General features: G+C 58.8%; 2 protein-coding genes across 8 annotated transcripts in view; one reads left to right on the forward strand and one right to left on the reverse strand.

The window, feature by feature from the left end:
* LOC120391382 (adhesion G protein-coupled receptor E5-like) overlaps positions 1-21598 on the reverse strand; it is a 1047477-nt gene that overhangs the window by 560986 nt on the left and 464893 nt on the right. The window lies entirely within an intron of this gene.
* Positions 1-21598, forward strand: part of ADGRE5 (adhesion G protein-coupled receptor E5) — a 291623-nt gene that overhangs the window by 162118 nt on the left and 107907 nt on the right. For 5 of the 6 annotated variants that reach the window (XM_039514962.1, XM_039514966.1, XM_039514964.1 and 2 more), the window contains exons 3-5: positions 17033-17185; positions 17910-18065; positions 19210-19365. In XM_039514962.1, coding sequence (XP_039370896.1) covers positions 17033-17185; positions 17910-18065; positions 19210-19365 — 465 coding nt within the window. Of the gene's footprint in view, positions 1-4821; positions 4876-15801; positions 15859-17032; positions 17186-17909; positions 18066-19209; positions 19366-21598 lie in introns of those variants that run through there. The other variant, XM_039514972.1, reaches the window with a different exon arrangement.

Genomic DNA, 21598 nt, shown 5'->3' on the forward strand with positions numbered 1-21598 from the left:
ATTCCCATACATAGCACTGGCACAATTTATGGGGCCACCCTTTACTGAACACACAGTAACAGCATTGACATAAAAGGTGGCATTGTTGGGGTACATTTGGTTACCCCCAGACAACTACTCAGAGTTATACAACATACCAACATTGTTACAAACTGGACTTTCAAGAGGATACAGTCTCTGCTGTTCTTCCATTGCTTTTTTGACTTGGAGTTGGAGTCTAGCTGTCTCCTGTTGCATCTGTCGAGTTTTCTCCTCAGCAGCCAGCAGCTCCAGACGCCTCTTACGAGCTTTTTCTTCTCTCTTAGCAACTTCTTTCTTTCTCTCATCAGCCTCTTTCTCCATTCGAATTTCTGCCAGTTCTTGCTCATAATCAAACTGCAGGCTGTCTCTCAAGGCTTGCAGTTTCCTTGCTTTTCCTGATGCTTTCTGTCTCATGGTCACTGATCTTTAACCAACCAAACTCTCAATCCCAAAGTTAAAATTTGGATAGCGTGGGGTTCTGACCCAAAGCTTAATTGACCTGGTTCTGTGGATCCAAGCACGACTACGCCACTGTGACGGAGCGATTCTGGCGGGACCCAACTGAGAGTGCCAAATCAGGACCAATTGCTTAAACTGGGCAGTCACAGCCCTAGGCTGGGGTTTTTCCACCTCTAAGGCAAACCAAACCAGCCAGACAAAAAGGACTTTGGTCTCACCCCATTGGCTAACCACAAGTCACACAAGCAATTTCCTTAGACACTCCAGTCTCCCAGCATCACCACCAGTGCACTCGTCCTGGGGATGAATGGTTATGAAAACCAACACCCCAATAAAAGAAAAAGGTTCTCTCGATCCCAAAGGACCAAGCCCCAGACCCAGGTCAATATGCACATCAGATCTTACCCACAAATCACGCTGTTGCCAATCCTTTAGAATCTAAAATCTAAAGGTTTATTTACAAAGGGGAAAAGGTAGAGATGAGAGGTAGAATTGGTTAAATGGAATCAATTACATACAGTAATGGCAAAGTTCTTAGTTCAGGCTTGCAGCAGTGATGGAGTAAACTGCAGGTTCAAATTAAATCTCTGGAATACATCCCCCGCTGGGATGGGTCAGTCAGTCCCTTGTGTAGAGCTTCAGTTTGTAGCAAAGTCCTTCCAGAGGTCAGAAGCAGGATTGAAGACAAGACGGAGATGATGCATCAGCCTTATATAGACTTTTCCAGGTGTAAGAATCTCTTTGTCCTCACTGTGGAAAATTACAGCAAAATGGAGTCTGCAGTCACATGGATAAGTCTCTGCATACTTTGCTGAGTCACAAGGCGTGTCTGCCTTCTCTCCATGGGTCAATTGTGTAGCTGATGGTCCTTAATGGGCCATCAAGCCAGCTAGGCAGGGCTAACACCAGCTTGTCTGGGATATTTCCCAGAAGCAGAGCATAATACAAAATACAGACAGTACAGAGCCAATACTTATAACTTCAACTACAAAATGATACACAGACATACAGACAGCATAATCATAACCAGCAACCCAGAACCTGGTCTTAGACACCTTATATGACCCCCTTTATTTAAGATTTGGTGCCACTACAGGACCTTGGTTGCAACCCATGTTCTATATGGTCCCAAGTTATATCAATAACGTCACAGCTGCCTCTCTTTGTTTTGTTGTGAACTCGGGGATCTGGGAGCTGCTTATCTAAAAAACAAACACAGCTCCTGTTTGCTGTGATCAATCTGTAACTGACTGTGAACAATCAATTGAGATAACCCCTGTGAATGAGGCAGGCAGGGGGATGAGTGTTTGCTTGAGGAGAGAAACAGCGGGGGCAGGGGGGAGAAAGGGAGTCCGTTGGAGCAGCTGCTTATCTGGTCTGCAGGCTGTTTGCAGTTAAGAGTAAATGAGGGGTCGGGGAAATTTTCAGATTTTGCAAGGCAGGGAGCTGATACACAGTGTCAGCTCCAAAAATCCTCTCTCTCTCTCTCCCCCGCTCCCTGTCACACTCCACCCCAGCCCCCTCTTTTGAAAAGCACGTTGCTGCCACTTGAACGCTGGGATAGCTGCCCATAATGCATCACTCCCAACAGCGCTGCAAATGCTGCAAATGTGGCCACACTGCTGCGCTGGTAGCTGTGAGTGTGGCCACACACCAGCGCTTTCCCTACACAGCTGTACGAAGACAGCTGTAACTCCCAGCGCTGCACAGCTGCAAGTGTAGCGATACCAGGTAACACCCCCAGGCCACTGGCATCTCTGACCATTACGTCAGCAACCAGCCACTCAGTATGGGCACCTCTTCAGTTTTACTGACTGCAGGATTAAAAAAGGATTTTTGTGACCAGATCCTTCACACCAGTTAATTTTAACAAGAAGGAAGGAAACTGGCCAGAACAGGGAAATAACAGATAAGTTAACAGATAAAGAATCTTTAGATAAGTTAGATCTATGCAACTCAGCAGGGTACACCCTAGAGTGCTTAAGAAACTAGCTGAAGCAATCTCTGAACCATTGGCAATGATCTTCCAGAACTCATGGAGGGTGGGTGAGGTTCATAACAAGGGCAAACTTCAAAAAAGGTACAAAGGAGCTCTCAGGGAAGTACAGACCAGAGAACCTACCTTCAATACCCAGAAAGATACTGGAACAAATGATTAAACTGCCAATTTATTAAAACCTAGAGGATAATAAGTGATAAGAACAAGTCCTGACAAACAAACATATTTTCCTTCTTTGATTGGGTACCCAGTCAAGTGGATGCAGGGAAGAGGTGGACGTGATGTATCTTGAATTTAGTCAGTCTTTTGACACAATCCCACGTGACATTTTCCTACTCAAGCTAAGGAAATATGGACTAGATGAAACTACCAGACGGAGGGTGCAAAGCTAGTTGGAAGTCGTTACTCGCAGGGGAGGGATGGGGACTCACTGGCTTGGCAGCAGAACTGCAGAAAAGGGTGTGAGGTTTCTGGTGAACCACAAATGGAAAGTGAGTCTACAGTGTGATGCTGTTGAAAAAAGGAAAATGCCATTCTGGGATGTATTGACAGGAGTGGGGTGGGACAGAGATGGGAGGTGACTGTTCTCCTCTATTCGGGGTGGGAGAGCCGTGTCCAGGTTTGGGTGCTGCGCTTCAGGAAGGATGAGGACAAATTGTGCAGAGTCCAGAGGAGAGCAACAGAAATGATCAGAGGTTTAGAAAACATGACCTGTGCGGGAAGGTTGAAAGAACTGGGCATGTTTTGTCCAGAGAAGAGACAGCTGACATGATAACAATCTGCAAATATGCAAAAGGTTGTTATAAAGACGAGTGTGATCAATTGGTGCCCATGTCCACCAAGGGTAGGACAAGAGGGAATTGGCTTAGTTAGCAGTCAGGGAGATTTAGGTTAGATATTTATAAAAACTTTCTAACTCTAAGGATGGTTCAGCACAGGAACAGGTTACTAGGGAGGTTGTGGAATCCCTGTTTTGGGGGGGTTTAAGAATAGGCTGGACAAACATCTGCCAGGGATGGTCTAGGTCAGGGGTCTCAAACATGCGGCCCGCGGAGCTCTTCCCTGCGGCCCGCGGAGCTCCCCAGGGCCGCCCAGAGGGAGGGGCAAAGGGGGCAATTTGCCCCGGGCCCCGGGCTCCGCAGGGGCCCCCAAGAGAAAAGCGGAGGCTCCCGCCTCCGCCCCTCTCCTGGAGCATCGGCGCATAGAGCGCCGAGTCTCCGTCCGAGCGCCTGAGCCCCGCCCCGATCCGAGCCGCGTGGGGAGGGGTCGGGGCTGGGAGCTCTGGGCTGAGCGCTGCGCTCGGCGTGGAGCTCACCGCCCCGCCCCCTCACCACGCGGCTCTGAGCGGGACGAAGCTCAGGCCTCGCCGAAGACGCGCTCGGGTAAGGGGGAGAAGCGGAGCCGCCGGGCCGGGCCGGGCCTGGGTGGGAAGCGGGACCGCCGGGGCCGGGCCGGGCCGTGGGGAAGGGAAGCGAGACCCGCCGGCCGGGGTGGGGAAGGAAGCGAGACCCGCCAGGCCGGGCCGGGGGTGGGGAAGGGAAGCGAGACCCGCCGGGGCCGGGCCAGGCCGGGCCGGGCCGGGGGGGGGAAGGGAAGCGAGATCCACCGGGGCCGGGCCGGGCCGGGGGGGGGGAGGGAAGCGGGACCGGCCGGGGTGGGGAAAAGAGGGACCCGCCGCCACCGAAGCGCAGCCCAGTCTTCGGCGGTGGAGGGCCCCTTCTGTTCCGGGACCCGCTGCCTAAGTGCCCCGCCGCCAAGCCACCAAACAGCTGTTGGTGGCGCTTAGCACTTTCCAGGAGGGAGGGGGGAGGAGCGGGGAGCCGCGCGCTTAGGGGAGGAGGTGGAGAAGAGACCGGGCAGGGGCGGGGCCTCATGGAAGGGGTGGATTGGGGGTGGGGCCAGGGGCAGCAAGGGGGCGTGTCAGTGATGTGGCCCTTGGGCCAATGCACTAGTCCTCATGCGGCCCTCGGGGTCATTTGAGTTTGAGACCCCTGGTCTAGGTGCACTTGGTCCTGCCTCAGCGCATGGGGAAGGATTGTTTGACCTCCTGGGGTCCCTTCAACTCCACATTCCAGTGATCGTGTGAAGTGATGCTAGGTCCTCTGCACTGTGGTTAATTTCCCCCATAGGTACTCAGCAAGGTAAATGCTTATGGGGCTGGGAGAAGTGGTAGGGCGGAAGGAAGGAGAGCAGGGCATGCTGGGCAGACGGTGCTTTCCTGTGTGCAGTGCTGTTGGTTGATGATATGATATAATGCAACAGGACATGAGTCAACTTGGCTTCTTGTCTAATTTCCCCAAGATAAGGAAGTTGCAAAGCTCAAAATCCTCAGAATTCTACCTGCCCTGACAGCGTCTGAGCCACCATGGGAACCCAAGGTGACGTGTATCCATTGGGTGAGTGGAACAAAGTCCATGGGCTGAACTCAGGTGGGGCTAGGAGAGTCCAGAGGGGCCCATGGGTCTGTCTGCGCTGGGGCTGGGAGGTGAATGTTCCAGCTGAAGAAGACATAGTCATGCTAGCTCTCATCTGGCTAGAAATAGACGTGTCACTATGGGGCGGGAGGGGCTGGCCGGCCTGAGGGCGTATCTGTGGTCTTGGACAGGATCATAGTCGGGGCAGGGAGCCTCTCCTGTTACTTGCCCAAGCACGGCCACGCTTCAATTTTTGGCATGCCAGCTGGGTCAGAGCAAGCCCTGGTCTGTCTCCCTGGGCTAGAATTTACCCCTAGGCATACACTACATTGGTGTAACGTGCAATTTCCTCTGCTCCCTCCAGTGCTCACGTTGCACCAACTGAGACTCCCTCCAGACTCACTGAAATGCCCTTAGATTTACTGGGCCAGATTCCTGGGCTGGCTGAGATGGGCTCATCTGAGATGGGCTCCCTATGAGACCAGAGCGTGGAGGGATCCCAGATGGCTTTTCACCCCTTTCATAGCTACTGAGTCCCAGGGGATAACTGCGGATCAGTCTGGTCCCTGGAAGCAGAGCAGCCCAAAGCCTTCCCTGATTCATCCCCAACTGTCCATAGCCCCAAGGGACCATTCCAGCAGCTGGCAAGAGCCAGAGTGGAGGAGTACGTTGGCCACACTGCTCACCTCTGGGAATGCCCACTGTGCCTGGGGGCTGTACCATGGAGCCAGTACAGGAGGGGCATTTCCAGGTAGCTGGGTGAGGCAGCTTTCTGTAGCGGCACAAAGCCGGGGTTCCGAAATATTACTACAGTAATAATAGTTCTTAATGAGAGAATTGACTTCATTGGATTTACAGCAGAATCACAGTGGGGTAAATAAGCAAAATTTGGTCCATAGACAAGGGCCAGGAGCCATTTCTCTCTCTCTCTCTCTCTCTCTCTCTCTCTGTTGCTTATTTCTGTCTATAACATTTTTAAAACACCTATTTAGTTTTTATTTCTCTCAAGTATTTCTCCTCCTCTTGCTGGGAATGGGCGACAGGGAATGGGTCACTTGATGATTCCTTGCTCTGTTCATTCCCTTCGGGGCACCTGGCACTGGCCACTGTTGGCAGACAGGACACTGGGCAGGATGGTCCTTTGGTCTGACCCAGTAGGGCCGTTCTTATGTTCTTATGTCTTTCACTTAAAGGAGCATTTGCCTGGCTTTAGATGCCTTCAGGGCTAGAAGCAAACCTAGGACTCCTGGGTTCTATCCCAGCAGTGGGAGGGGAGTGGGGTCTAGTGGCTAGAGCAGGGGAGGCTGGGGGCCCGGACTCCTGGGTTATAGCCTCACAGCTGGGGGAGGGGTGTTGGCTGTGAGTTGTTGTCTAAGTGGCTGGATGTACAAAGGGCTGGATCCTGTTGGGTGCTCAATGCCCTGCCCCTCCGTGCATCCTATGTCCCGGGAGGGGGGGAGGTGCCACGCCTGTGATGCCAGCAGAGGAGCCTCGTTTTCAGAAATATTTCTGTCCATGTGGTGCCAAGTGATTAATAAAATGGAGCATTTCTTGCCCTGCTTGGCCCTGCCAGTCCAGCCGCCCTCTGGGGAAGGAGGGAGGGAGCAGGAGACATCAGTGCTGCCCTGGGTCTGTGCCCACCCACCTTCCCAGAGCTTTGGGGGGTCTGGTTTTCAATCCAGACTTAGGCTCCTGAAATGAGAAGCCTGACTTACAAAGGGGCTGCGATTTGTAGGCAGGCAGCACCGTCTAGTCGACAGAGTGTCGGAGTGGGAGTCAGAACACCTGGGTTCTTACAACTGATTTGGCAAGTCACTTCCCTACTCTGTGCCTCAGTTTCCCCAGTTGCCTTTTGTCAGTTGAGACTGGGAGCCCTTTGGGGCAGGGGCTGTCTCTCGCTGTGGGTCTGTGCAGCCCCTGGCACAATAGGGCCTCAATTGTGGTCAGGCCTGATAGTTGCTACCGTAATTCACTTAATAACGAGCATTCCCAGATTCTGCAGAATCTGGGCATAACCAGCCAGCCAGGCCAGCTATTTTAGGATGTGGATTTAGGTGCCCAAGTTTGGCACGTGGGTCCCCAGCTGGGGGCTGGATCCTGCACTGCATGTTCCAACTCAGCTCCCGTTGGAGGCAGGCGCTGTCCTGCTGGTGCGATGGGCACAGGATTGGATCCAGGGTAGTTTGAGCTCCTGTATCTGCTGTTATCTTTGATGCCTCCTGAGATCTGTGTGGCACAGCCCAGTTGGCAGCAGCTCTGTGGCACAGGTGCCTGAGTGGTTCAGGGGCTACACTAGCATGGGGAAAATCCAGCTTCAGTTCTCAGCTCTGGCACTGAATCGCTTTGTGCCTCAGTTTCCACAGCAGTAAAATGGGGCAAATGGTCCTTCACTTGCCTTGTCTGTTTGGGCCATTGGCTCTCGGTGCCAAGGCTTGTAGGTTCCAAGCTCGGTACAATGGGGCCTTGGTGCCACAGCAGTCTGGCTAATAAATACCAGCTGTGGCTTGTGTCTGTGACAGTAGGATTGGTGCCAGCCATTTGTTTGATCAGTGGCTTTGTTTTTTGCATTTCACTTCCTGGTTTCATAAAGTGGGTGGGAGGGGAGGAAGATAATGTGGAGCAAAGAGCCAATGGGACTGGGAGCCAGGACTCCCAGCTGCCATTTGCTCTGAGACAGCAGGTGAGTTGTCTCTCAGTGCCTCAGTTTCCCCAGCTGTAAAATGGGGCTGGTGGCAGCTCTTTCTCAGCAGTGGGGCCGTGCGGGCTGTGAATGCCCATGAGGCGCTTTAGGGCTGGATGGGGCCCAAATGCCGCCAACGCGCCATCAGGGAGGGGCCGGCAGCGCCCATGTCCGGGTGTTGGCCTTGGCCTGGCAGCATCTCTCCCCATCGCCCCTTGGCTGGCAGGGCTGTAACGCGAGAACTGATGGAGCGAACGTGTCTAGTCTCACCAGCGTCCTGAGCTACGGGCCTGGGTGGGAACTGAGCTGCCGGGATCTGTCGGCAGATTCCTCTTTGGCCTGTCTCCTCTTTGCCAGGGGCCGTCGTTCTGGTACAGTGGGGATCAGGCCCCTGTTGTGAGATGCGGGGGCTGGGCAGAAAGGCAGATACAGTATCATGGGGGGGGGCAGTTCTCCGGAGCCCCGCAGGGTTACACAGTAGCAGCGAGATGCTGAGGTGACAGCGATTCCTGGAAACTACCCAGGGCAGAGGAAAGCACATGGGGGCCAGAACCCTGCTGGTGTGAATCAGCCTCCTTCCATTAAGCTCAATGGAGCTAGGCCGGTTTACACCCACTGGGATTGATTCCGAGAAAAATGTCTGCTTTGAGAGGTGTTGGGTGGGGGAGACCCAGCACTCTGGGTTTCCTCGCACACCTGGGCACTAGCACCTGGGTCCCTCGCACCAATCCCCGGCCTCTGGGTGTCCTTGCACACCTGGGCACTAGCACCTGGGTCCCTCGCACCAATCCCCAGCCCCTGGGTGTCCTTGCGCACCCAGGCGCTAGCACTGGGTCCCTCACAACAGCTGCCATAGGGCCAGGCTCCCTAGTGGGACAGGCTCTGTGCTCAGCACTTGTTGCTGGGATGACCTCAGCGAGCCCTGTTAGCAACCGGCCCCACTGCCGCCCCTAACGGCTCAGGGCTTTCAACACCGCTTGAGTCCTGCCCTTCGGAGAAGTGGGGGGAAGTAGCCAGGAGATAAGTGGCCTCGTGAAAAGGGAACCGATAAAACCCCCCGGATGTTTTCACAACAGAGCCGGCCCTGGCGCTTCCCCCAGATCCCACGGTCTCGCTCCGTGGGGCAGCCCCCCAGCTGGGGTGACAGCCTCACCCCATTGGCCTAGCAAACTACTGCCCCCTCCCTTCTCCCCCTGCCCCCTCCACCCCTCTGCTTCAGCCCTGGGTGTTGGGTCTCTAGGTGCAGCCCGTCTTTGGCCTTTCTACTGAGACTGGGTCAGGTCACTTCCTATTGTGCATTAGGTGTATTATGGTCACAGCTACAGACTCCCGACTGAGATGGGGGGCCCCATATGCCGTGTGCTGCACAAACTGGGGCAGTCGGCCTCGGACCACGTAAGGTGCCTCTTAACACCGCTGCACCCCTCCCCCTGCCCCGGGCTGGGAGGTAAAACTCTGCAGATAAACTGTTGAACTCTGGGGCTGCACTGACCAGGGCCAGAGACTTTTGGGGTGTTGGACTTTTGGGACTTTGGGTAGTTTTTTGGGTTGCTGGACTTAAGACCCTGAGGGGAAAAGGACACTGCCAGACTCACTTGGGGGTGGGTCTTTTGCTCATGGTTCGTGTTATGAATCCTGTTTGTGGGGTTTCCCCAACATGATGCCGCATTGTTTCCCTCCTTTATTGAAAGGCTTTTGCTACACTCAGACTCCGTGGTTGCGAGAGGGGAAGTATTGCCTCCTAGAGGCGCCCGGGGGGTATGTAATTGTCCCCGGTCACTGGGTGGGGGCTCGAGCCGGTTTTGTGTTGCGTTATTGAAACGGAACCGCTAGATACTGACCCCGGCCCTTGTTGCTGCCAACTCAGCCGGGCAGAAGGGTTACATGTAAAACTAGGCAAATATCTAGATGCGTTGATGTACCCTCGAAAGACCTGTGCGTCCCCCAGGGGTACACGTACCCCTGGCTGAGAACCACTGCTCTGTATGACACGGGAGGTGACTGTCCCACCCTGCTCGGCACTGGGGAGGCCTCAGCTGGAGTCGTGTGTCCAGTTCTGGGCGCTGGCGCTTTCGGGAAGATGTGGACACGTTGGAGAGAGGCCAGAGGAGACCACTAAAAAGGATCAAAGGTTTAGCAAACCAGACCAGTGCAGAAAGGTTCAAACACGGGGCATGTTTAGTCTTGAGAAACGATGACTGAGGGGGACCTGAGAGCAGCCCCCATATATGCTGAGGGCTGTTACAAAGAGGCCGGAGGTGTTCACGGAAGGGCCTTCCTACCTGTACGTTTGCCGTGGTGGTGCAGCCCTGTCGGGTTTTCAGAGATGGGGGGAGGGGTGATTTCTTTTCTTGGACAAACTTCTGTTGGGGGAAGAGCGGCGGCTGTGGAGACCCCAGCCCTGGGGGGGTTAAGAACAGGTTGGACAAACCCCTGCAGGGATGGGCTAGGGATGAACTGGTCCTGCCTCAGCACAGGGGCAGCCCAGCCCTGCATGTCTGATTGCAGGAGAGCGGGGGTGCTGCTGGGGCCTGCGGGCCCCTGGGGCCGGGGCTGCTCGGCCGGGGCTGGGAACGCCATGGGGCCCTTTGCAGACGGCCCCCAGCTGGTCCCAGCCTGCAGCTCCTGGGTTGGAATTTGAGCAGCAGCTGGTCCAGGCTCCTGCCTGCAACCAGGGATTGGGGTTCATGGGCCCACAGAAAGCCTAGAGAGAGACTGACCAGCCATGGCCGCCAGCTGCCAGCCACCAGCCCCCAGAGCTGGGGGGACTTGGCTGGCGCTTCCGGCCCCATCTGGGAAGCGGCGCCCACTGCCGGGACCCCGTGTGCGTCAGGGGAAGGGGGACACCCCGGGGGCAGCAGATTCCAGAGGAAACCGCAGCTGAGCCTGCCTGAGAAACGAAGCCCAGACTGTGCAGGCTGCCTCTAGGGGGGCTGCAGGGCAGGAAATGGGGGGGCTTAGCCCCCACCCCGGCAAGGCTCTGTCATCTTAACCCCTTGTGGCCCCAGGAAGCACCGTTCTCCTGAGGCCAGAGCCTCTGGTGGTTGTTTTTGAGTCCAGCTCCAGCACAGAGCAGAGCAGCCCAGCGGGGTGGGCTAAGGGGGCAACGCCTTCGGCATGCAGAGGAGTAGGCTGTTATCCTGCAGTGGGGCGATGTGACGGGCACTCAGTAAACAGGTGGGGGGGTGAGTCACCCCTGGGCTAGTCTGGTGCATTGTGACAAGGGTATACGAGGGAAATCCTGCCCTTGGTGTCCCCTGCATGACCCTGCCCCTCCCCACAATGGTGCTTTCCGTGCCCGTAACGGCCCGTTGACCTTCCCAGGTCTGCGCAGGTGCAGCCGACTGAGCTGGGCTAACGATTCAGTCTGAGGATGCTGGATCCGGATGAGAGTTCGGCTCGTCCGCCGGTAGCTGGGCTGGCTGTGCCGGGTTGGGGTGTGTTCGTGCCAGTGCTGAGAGCGTTGTGTGCCCGTCACTCCAGTCGGTGGATCTGCCTGTGTGTGTGTGAGAGTCACTTTTCCATAATCCATTCCCAGAGCAGCCCCCCAACCCCCGTCAGCCCAGCCCCTCCCCCCTTGGGATGTGCTCCTGCCCCAGACAGGGCCACCCAGAGGGGGGGGCAAGAGGGGCAATTTGCCCCAGGCCCCGAGCCCCACAGGGGCCCCCACGAGAGTTTTTCGGGGCCCCTGGAGCGGGGTCCCTCACTCGCTCCGGGGGGCCCGGAAAACTCTTGCGGGGCCGGGCGCAGGAGCTTCTTCGCTCCCGGTCTTCACCAGTGGAAGGACCCCCCGCTGGCGAATTACCGCCGAAGACGGAGCGGGACCCGCCATCGAAGTTCAGCTCGGTCTTCGGCGGTAATTCGGCAGCGGGGGGCCCTTCCGTTCCGGGACCCGCCGCCGAAGTGCCCCGAAGACCCGCGGCGGGGGACCCCCCTCCGCCGAATTACCGCCGAAGACCCGGCTGCACTTTGGCGGTGGGTCCCGCTTCGGCGGTAATTCGGCGGCGGGGAGGCCCCCGCCGCGGGTCTTCGGGGCACTTCGGCGGTGGGTCCTGGAACGGAAGGGCCCCCCGCCGCCGAAGACCCCGGGCCCCCGGAATCCTCTGGGCAGCCCTGGCCCCGGAGTTTGGGCCCAGGCTGACGCCAGCCCAGATCCCTCCCTCCCGCCAGCAGCCGGGCTCTGCGGTGGCTCTGATCCAGCGCCCCAGGGCGAGCGCACGTCTGTCCGGCGTGGGGGAGGGCAGAGACAGGGACTGTCTGCACTTTGTCTGGGACCGCGGCTGCAGGAGTCGGGCCCTTTCCATTGCGTCAGGGGGAGAATCACTCAATTGTCCTGGGATCATTTCTCAGCGCCAGCCTCTGTTCCTCCAGCACCCCGGGGGGAGGGGGAGAGCTCTGATTCCACCCCCCAGACTGACCTCGGGGGCGGGGCATCCTCGGGGCTGAGATGGTACCAATGAGGCTGTGTCGGAGGTGCGGGCGGTCTCTGACAGTCCATGCAGGTTGTGGGGATGGCACATCCCTCCCTTACACCATTTCACAGCAGGGTTACTTCAAATTTACACCCGCACATGGGATAGGAAAACTAAGAGTGTCTGTTCAGGTGGCAGTAACTGGGCCTGGTTTACAATGGGGTGACTCCCGGGGGCAGTGAGAGGAGACTCTGCCCCCCACCCTGCACCCCCTTGGCTGATGGTGCCAAGCACCATGGGTCCCTTGGGGGTGAAAGGTCTGGTCTGGGTGCTGCTCCCCCGCCGTGTCCCCCAGGCACCCCAGGAGTTAGCGTGGCCTCTCCTGTACCCAGGCTGTGGGTCAGATCCCTCCCTGGGGTGACTCTGCACAGACCTGCAGCCGGATCTGGGCGCTTCTCCTGGACTCTGGGTCTCTGCCCCTCACCCAGCTCCTCTCTCGTTCACCTGCCTGGCCCCTTCTACTCGGCAAGGGCCCAATCCTGACCCCCAGCCCGCTCCCAAATTTTCCATGCTCAGATCCCCCGACCCCGAAGAGCCAGGGGTGTCTCTGCTGTGGCTGCCGAGGGGCATGATCAGGGCTGGTGGGGGGGGGGGGCGGGGCCCTGGCTAGCTGCGCACTGTCCCTTTAAGGCCTCCTGACACCCCGCCCCCCCTTAATGTTCCTTTTCACCCCTTCTGCCCCCTGGGAAAATGTTCTTGGCCATTGGGAGGCAGCTGCTGACCAAGGCCTGGAGGGGTCAGATGGGACAAAGGGACAGTTATTCTGTGCTCCTGCCTCTGGCTCAGACATGAGCCTGAGACGTTCCCGGGGGGGGGGGGGGGCCACAACATGGCTCATCACCCCCCTCCCCCCAATGGAGCCTTAAAACGTCAGGGGAGGTGGGGTGTGTCTGTGGTGATGGCAGATCTGGAAGGGGGGTGCTGGATCGTACCTGGGAGCACAGGAGATGGGATGAGTCCCCATCGGGTTGTGGGGGTTGTGCTAGATCCAGGGTAGCTGTACTGAAAAAAGTGGTAGTGGGGGATTGTCGGACCCAGGAGGGGGCAGTTCAGACCCAGAGAGCAGGGGAGACAGGTTGGACCCGGGGGGTAGGTGGGAGTCAGGAGGTCTGGGGGGGGGGGCATGTGGGACCCAGAGAGCAGGGGGGCTAGTTTGGGGGTTCAGGTGGGAATCCGGGGTCAAGGGGGGCAGGCTGGATGCAGGGGTCGAGGGGGGCCAGGTGGGAATCCATCAGGTGGGGGAGTCGGGTCTCTCGAGTGCCTGCGTCAGCTCTTGGCCGAGGTTGTTCCATGATTCACGGCTTCCCGGCGCGGTGGGAGGGGGACGGTGCTCACTGGTAGTGGTCACCGCCCGGCCGTTGCCGTCTGAGGGGGCAGCCTGGGGGTGGCGCGATACCGCGGCTCCTGCCGGCTACCCAGGACCCCAAGGGCAGCAGCAGCAGCAGCAAGCCCTGGTTGAAGTACTGGAGTATTATTACTGCAGTCCTGGGCTGACCCAGCAGGGGGCGCTGTGGGGAGCAGGGCGGGAGAGAGGACTGATTCTCTGCTAAGAGGATTGCACTGGGGTGAGGGGTGGGGGGCTGCATGGAGGATTCTGGCCACATCCCTGCGGGGGGTAGAGGGTTCAGGGCCCCACGATCACGTCTCTCTGGGCAGAGTCACAGCAGCTCATTGCCGGCGGGAGGGTTTGAAGGATTCTCCCTCCATTCCGGCCTGGCTGGTGTTTGAGAAGCAGGGAGGGTCCTGGGGGCTGCTTGTTCCTGCATCTGATGCTGCAGCAGGCTGCTGGTATGTGTGAACATACGTGTCTGTACCTCTGTGCCCGTGCGGCACACGTGTGTTCCCGTGCATCTGTGTGTGGGTGCCCCGGTATGTACATCTGTACTTGTTCACAGACGTGAGCACACATCTGCACGTTTGTGTGCATGCCGGAGTGTGTGTGCATGTGAACACTAGCGCGTGCAGTGCAGGTCTCTGGCGTGTGGGTAATTATCCGGCTAAGGCACTATGGGGATTCTTGGGACATAGTCTTAGGGTGTGGGGGGGGGGGGAAGGCAGAGCCTTCCGATCAGAGTGAGGCTCAGGGTGGCACCCAGCAGGCTGGGTGTCTTTGGGAGGAGGGCTGGCTGCGCATGATGCACTGGCATTGGGCAGTGCCCAGACCCCTCTAGCTCTCTGGGGGTGAGAAACTGGGTGGGCTCCTGGCACAGAAACTCTTGCCCCACCCCCATCTGAATCCCAATTGCGGGACCAGTCCCAGCCCAGCATGGACCCTGGGGCTGTGGCCTTGGCGTGGGGCTGTGGCGCCCCCTAGTGGCTGAGGCTGTTCAGTGCCGCTCTGTGAACACAGGTTTGATGGGGGCAGGGGAAGGTGTTGGGGGGCTGGACTGGCCTTGGGGATCAGGTCCCCTGTGCTCCAGTCTAGCCCACGATGGTGGAGATTAAAAATTGCTGACAGGCATCGTATGAAATGAGTTTGGCCCTGCTTCCAAGCTGGGCATCAGGACTCCTGGGCTCTATCCCCAGCTCAGAGGAGAAGGGAGTGGGGTCTAGTGGTTAGAGCAGGGGTAGGTGTCAGGACTCCTGGGTTCTATTCCTAGCTCTGCCCCCGCACCAATGGCCCATCTCAGAAGAAAGGCCCCCAAGGGGCAAAGCCCTTCGCCCTGGTGGGGTGGGGGGTGTCCCAGCAAGGCTGGGGCTGCCTGGGAACAGGCCCTGCTGCTGCCCCTGTTAGAAAGAGCCCGAATAGCCAACACGTCCCCTCTCAGGGCAGGGCGACGGCTCGTGTTTTAACGGGGAGGGGACGTCACCCTCAGGGCCGACTGCCCTGGGACGTGGCAGCGTCTCCATCATGTGGAGTCGCACAGGCGGGCTGTCCCCTCTCAAGCTCTGTGCTAGCTCCATCCCCAGCTAGGGGCTGGATGCAGGAATCCCTGGGTCATTCTCTGGCCCGTGCAGTGCGAGAGGCCGGATCAGCCTGCTCCCGTCCTGGCCTTAGACTCTCGGAATTAATGGCTTGGCCTTCGCTCCCAGGGGACCTGTGATGCCGTCGCCTCCCCAGCTCCCTCGTCCTCCATGGAGTCTCCCCGGGGGAGATCGGCGGGAGCTGAATTTCAAAGCCGCGCCCCCTTTCTAGCTCCCGTCCTAGGAAAGCACAATGGGGTTCCCCAGCCCGCTGGGCTTCCCCTTTGCACAGCACCTCGGGCACTCGGGTCCTTTAGCATCTGGTTCTTCGCACCCGCGTGTGGTTAATGACTCAGAGCAACAGGCTCTAAATAAACACCAGCAGGAGGGGGCGAATCTGGGTCGATACCTGAGTGAAAAGCAGATCAACAGCAGCCTGTGTTGTGCCCCATCCCCCGCCCCAGTGCTTCCCCTTTCCAAGTGGGTTTGGCCATTGCATGGACGCACTGGTGACCTTGGGTTGGTCATTATCCCTCACTGTGCCTCAGTTTCCCCATCCTCCCTGACAATGGGGGCTCCTGGTCTTTGTTGCTCATACACACAATAAAAGACCCAGTTGCCCTGGCCAAAAGCCCAGTTCCCAACTGGAACCAGTTAAAAAAAATATGACCAGGGATCCCAGCTGGGGCTGATTTCCCAGCGCACCAGGTTTCTGCATTTTTAATTCCACCATCGGCAGGGCCCTGACTGGCCATTGGCCCGGGATTGACAGGACTGGGGCGGCCGGGGGTGTGTGCAGCTGAGTGGCGGTTACCATCTGCCCAGGGGCCTCACCCTGTCTCTGCCTTCCAGGGCTCTGCATCGCCCTGTGCCTGTGGGGCACCATGGCCCAGAATCATGGCGCACAAGGTAAGACTGACTCCTCCTGGCTAACCTTCCCCAGCGCTCCCGGCTGCCCGGGGTCTCCAGCTTCCCCGCACCCTCCAGCCCCGTTCCCTTGTGGGAGGAGAGCAAAGTCAGGGGTCTGGGGAGCCGGGAGCAGCCCCTTGGCGTGGGCATCTTGGGGTGGGTTTACAGAGCACAGTGGGTGCGTGCAGGGGAGAGGAGAAGGCCCCTGTGTAGCCCTCCCCTTCCCTTCCCAGCCCCGTGGCCAGCAGAGAATAGACCCTGGGGCCCAGGGCTCTACACTGGGGGCTGGAGTGAGGGGCAGATCCCCTTTGTAGCCAAGGGCCAGGTTATTAACCCCCCCTCCAAAATCAGGCTGAACTGAAACATGGGACCCACGTGCCCAGCTGGGGGGTGTTTGGGATCAAGACTCTGCGCCCCAAGCCCAGCTCTGCTGCAAATCCCAACATGGCATTTGGGCAAATTCCCATTGACTCACTGGGGTCCCCCCATGCTGCACCCACCCTGCTCTGTCTGCTCCCATCCCAAGCCCTGCAGCCGGCTAAGCTGCGCTGGGATCCTTCCCATCACGCTGGTCAGAGGGACAGATCCCAGCGGAGCCCCAAACACGGGGCAGCTAAAGGATCCAGGAGCCCCCATAGGCAGATCACAATCTGGGTCATGGGAGGCAGCTCAGGATCCAAACTAGCCTCATGCCTGATTCCACTCTCAGTCAATCCTGAGCAGAGCCGGGCAGGGATTTACCAGGGAACCATTTTTTGCCAGAAAATGCTGATTCGGTTCAGAGGAGTGTTTGGTTTTACTTGGGGAAAAAATGCACTGGGGGTAGGAGGGGGGGAGATGAAATAATTTTGAAAACGAAAAAGTTTTGGTTTGAAATTGACACTAACCAGAGTAACGACGACAGCAACAAGAAGGAGAAAAATGGGGTGAGATCGAAAACGTTTCACTTGAAGCGACGCCCGGCTCCGGGGGCTCTGCCTGTCTGTGCCGGGGGCACCCGGGGGAGCCAAGGCGTCCTGTGCAGCCGAGGGCAGCTTGTGGCCAGGCGGTGGATGGCGTCGGAGCTGTTTGCCAGGCGCCCAGGGATGAAAATCAGCGAATGGGGCGTGTGAAAGGAGTCGATCCCACTGGTGGGGGGGGGAGGAGCCGCTCTGCACTGGCTGACCCTGCCCAGCTGTTCCCGCCCCTGCAGGTACCACTGGGGACTGCAACAACCATCTGTGCCCAGCAAACGCCAAATGTGTGAACAGCACCCACTGCACCTGCCTGAATGGATACCAGCCACATGGGAATCGCTTCTTCACCGACCCAACAGAGACCTGTGACGGTAACGGGGCTCCCACATTGTCCTGGGGGGGCTGGGACAGAGCAGGGCATTAAGGGCCGGAGCAGCCAACTCCACTGACTCCAGGGCCTGTTGGGGGTGCTCAGCCCGGCTGGGAAATGAGGGGGGCAGCAGCTCGGGTGAGGGCCGCCCTCCTGGGGATCGAACCGGGGCCTCCAGAGTGAGCAGCAGGAGTCAGGAGTGTTGGGCTCCGTGAATTGGGCACGGGGGGAAGGGGGGCCCATCACACTGACCCGTCTAAATCCCAGCCTGGGCCCTAATCAGCCCCTGGGTGTCCCGGGGCAGAGGGGCCCCACGGGAGCAGAATGGGGCAGCCCTGGCTGTACTCCCCCCCACCCACCTGCATCAATCCAAGGATGGAGGGGGCAGAGGACAGGCAGCTTGTCACCCTCCCCCCCCCCCCCCCCCAAACACACAGGGAGCCCAGAGCCCCAGGGGGAGTCTCCCCACCCTCCCCTCACATGAGGGATCTGGGTGTTTGTGGGGCCGAACCCCCCATACCTGTGACAGGAGGCTCGGGGGAGGGGGGGCTGTTTCCGACATTCCAGCAGCAGAAATGAGTAACCGAGAATCAGGCCCTTAATCACTAACCGCTCAGGGCCCCGTCTCCTGCGTCCCATCACCCAGCTCAGTGCGGGGGTTGGGGGGTGTTACGGGGAACGTCTCCCTGCCAGGACTGTACAGAGCGTCCCCTCTTGCATTATAGATATTAACGAGTGTCTGGGGCCGAGCCCGCCAGACTGCGGAGGTAACACAAACTGCACCAACGTGCCTGGCAGTTATTACTGCACCTGCATCGATGGCTACGAGCCCAGCTCCGGGAAAGCCAACTTCACGCATGCGAGTGAGAACAGCTGCCGGGGTGAGCTCTCCCCTGCCCCCACCTGCTGAGACCCCCCCACACACACACATGCTCCTTCCAGGCCTGGTGCTGCACTGGGGCTGCTGCCAGCTTTGGCAGTGGTGCGAGGCTGTGATGAGACGTGACCTTCACCTGCTCCCGCAGAGCATGGGGCGAGGCTCACCCCTGTGCCCGGCGCTTGGATGGGGAATAAACCCTCAGGGTTAGAAACAGACTCACGGAGCAAACTCCTTGTGCTGCAGAGATGCGCTGCGGGGAGGGGAGGGGACCCTCGCTGGCCCCAGCACGCAGCATCTGGGCTGCTAGTGTCCCGCTGAGCCTGGGAAGGGGCCCCGGGAACGGCTCTGGGAATTGGGCTAAAGCGTTCTTGACTTTGCCCCCGGTCCCCTATTGCTTCTTCACCGACCCAACAGAGACCTGTGACGGTAACGGGGCTCCCACATTGTCCTGGGGGGGCTGGGACAGAGCAGGGCATTAAGGGCCGGAGCAGCCAACTCCACTGACTCCAGGGCCTGTTGGGGGTGCTCAGCCCGGCTGGGAAATGAGGGGGGCAGCAGCTCGGGTGAGGGCCGCCCTCCTGGGGATCGAACCGGGGCCTCCAGAGTGAGCAGCAGGAGTCAGGAGTGTTGGGCTCCGTGAATTGGGCACGGGGGGAAGGGGGGCCCATCACACTGACCCGTCTAAATCCCAGCCTGGGCCCTAATCAGCCCCTGGGTGTGCAGGGGCAGAGGGGCCCCACGGGAGCAGAATGGGGCAGCCCTGGCTGTACTCCCCCCACCCGCCCTGCAGGGATCCAAGGAGGGAGGGGGCAGAGGAGAGGCAGCTTGTCACCCTCCCCCCCCCCCCAAACACACAGGGAGCCCAGAGCCCCAGGGGGAGTCTCCCCACCCTCCCCTCACATGAGGGATCTGGGTGTTTGTGGGGCCGAACCCCCCATACCTGTGACAGGAGGCTCGGGGGAGGGGGGGCTGTTTCCGACATTCCAGCAGCAGAAATGAGTAACCGAGAATCAGGCCCTTAATCACTAACCGCTCAGGGCCCCGTCTCCTGCGTCCCATCACCCAGCTCAGTGCGGGGGTTGGGGGGTGTTACGGGGAACGTCTCCCTGCCAGGACTGTACAGAGCGTCCCCTCTTGCATTATAGATATTAACGAGTGTCTGGGGCCGAGCCCGCCAGACTGCGGAGGTAACACAAACTGCACCAACGTGCCTGGCAGTTATTACTGCACCTGCATCGATGGCTACGAGCCCAGCTCCGGGAAAGCCAACTTCACGCATGCGAGTGAGAACAGCTGCCGGGGTGAGCTCTCCCCTGCCCCCACCTGCTGAGACCCCCTCCCACACACACACATGCTCCTTCCAGGCCTGGTGCTGCACTGGGGCTGCTGCCAGCTTTGGCAGTGGTGCGAGGCTGTGATGAGACGTGACCTTCACCTGCTCCCGCAGAGCATGGGGCGAGGCTCACCCCTGTGCCCGGCGCTTGGATGGGGAATAAACCCTCAGGGTTAGAAACAGACTCACGGAGCAAACTCCTTGTGCTGCAGAGATGCGCTGGGGGGAGGGGAGGGGACCCTCGCTGGCCCCAGCACGCAGCATCTGGGCTGCTAGTGTCCCGCTGAGCCTGGGAAGGGGCCCCGGGAACGGCTCTGGGAATTGGGCTAAAGCGTTCTTGACTTTGCCCCCGGTCCCCTATTGTTTGAGCTTCCGCTGGGGGCAGGCAGCCATGCTCTGCTCTGGCCTCTAGGGGGCGCAGCTGCTAGTTCGAGGGACCCTCCCACTGCCCCAAGCTTCCTGCGTGGGCAGCGCTGGGAGGGGCATGTGCTGTGACTGGCATTGCCAGCCCAGCCCCAGGCTGCCCTGAGGCCCCCCGAGTTCCAGCAGTCTGGGGCGGGGACGTGGGGTTGGCGTTCGTCGGCTCCGTGTGCTGTCCCGGCTCTGGGCGGGTCGCCGGCCCGGCAGACCTCCACCGAAGTGCCCAGACAGCCCAGAGTCGGGGCAGTGGCCAAGGCGCTCGGCCAGGTTTATCGCCAATGCAGCCCGGTGCCAGCGCCCAGAGATGCCACAGGGACACGGCCACACGTCTGCCTCTGCCAATGGACCCCGACAGTTCCAGACTGAGACAAACCATCCGGGATAAACACCTGACGTCCCAGCTTGTGTGTCTCACAACATGCTTGTTACCCCCCTTGTGCCTTTCTCCTGCTGCTTCAGGGCTTGGCTACACTTACAAATTTGCAGCGCTGCAGCAGGGTGTGAAAACACACCCTCTGCAACGCTGCAAATTGCGGCGCTACAAAGCGCCAGTGTAGTCAAAGCCCCAGCGCTGGGAGCCGCGCTCCCAGCGCTGTCCGTTATTCCCCACAGGGAGGTGGAGTACGGACAGCGCTGGGAGAGTTTTCTCCCAGCGCTGGCGCTTTGACTACACTTAGCGCTTCAAAGCGCTGCCGCGGCAGCGCTTTGAAATGCAAGTGTAGCCACAGCCTCAGACAAAACATTCCCCACCCGTCAAACCATCTGATCGTGCGCCAGGCAGGGGAATCTGGTGCTGGGATGTGGTTACACCAGGGGTTGGCAACCTTTCAGAAGTGCTGGGCCGAGTCTTCATTTATTCACTCTAATTTAAGGTTTCACGTGCCAGTCATACATAGTAACGTTTTTAGAAGGTCTCTTTCTTTAAGTCTATAATATAGAACTAAACTATTGTTGTATGTAAAGTAAATAAGGTTTTTAAAATGTTTAAGAAGCTTCATTTAAAATTAAATTAAAATGCAGAGCCCCCCAGACTGGTGGCCAGGTCCGGGGCAGTGTGAGTGTCACTGAAAATCAGCTCGCGTGCCCCCTTCGGTGTAGAGGACCCTCACTGCCCCCAGCACACAGCATCAGGGCTGCTAGTCCCCCCTGAGCCTGGGAAGGGGCCTCGTGTATGGTCCACGTACAGCACAGTGCGCTCTGCCCCCTATGGGCCTGGGGGGCAGGGAATAGCCCCAGCGCAGGGCACCCCGGCTACGCCCCCAATCTGCCCCCTCCCTCAGGGCTGGGAGCAGAGCCTTTTCCAGCCCCACACTGACAGGGAGCCCCCTGGATGGGAAGATGTTTCCTAGGGGGCCATTATGCCCCCTTAGGCAGCCAGGGCGGCCTGACTGGAGAAGGGGCCGGGACGTTCCAGGCCCTTTTTTGCGACGTTCAGCCGGTAGTTAGAGCTTGTGTCAAGTCCCAGCCGGCCGTTCCCATGGAAACTGCCCTCTACACCCCCGTTTGGGGGGCGCAGAGCATTGGGCCCGTAGCACTGGGAGAACTCAGGAGCCCATTGGTTCGAACGCTTCCCCCGGCAGAGACCTCGCCCAGCCGTTCCTGTGCCAGCCCCAGGCCGCGTGGGATCACCCCAGCCAGTGCCCTGGGGCGGGTCTAGGCACAAGAAGAAATCAGCGCCGCAGGGATCTCAGCCAGCGTCCCGGGGATTGTGCGGGGATAGCTGGTATCGGGAGCCGTGTGGAGAATCCCTAGGGCTTGGCCCCGGGGGGATTGATGGCGAT

The sequence above is a fragment of the Mauremys reevesii genome, linkage group 25, assembly GCF_016161935.1.
Source record: "Mauremys reevesii isolate NIE-2019 linkage group 25, ASM1616193v1, whole genome shotgun sequence".
In the NCBI taxonomy this organism is placed as follows: Eukaryota; Metazoa; Chordata; order Testudines; family Geoemydidae; genus Mauremys; species Mauremys reevesii.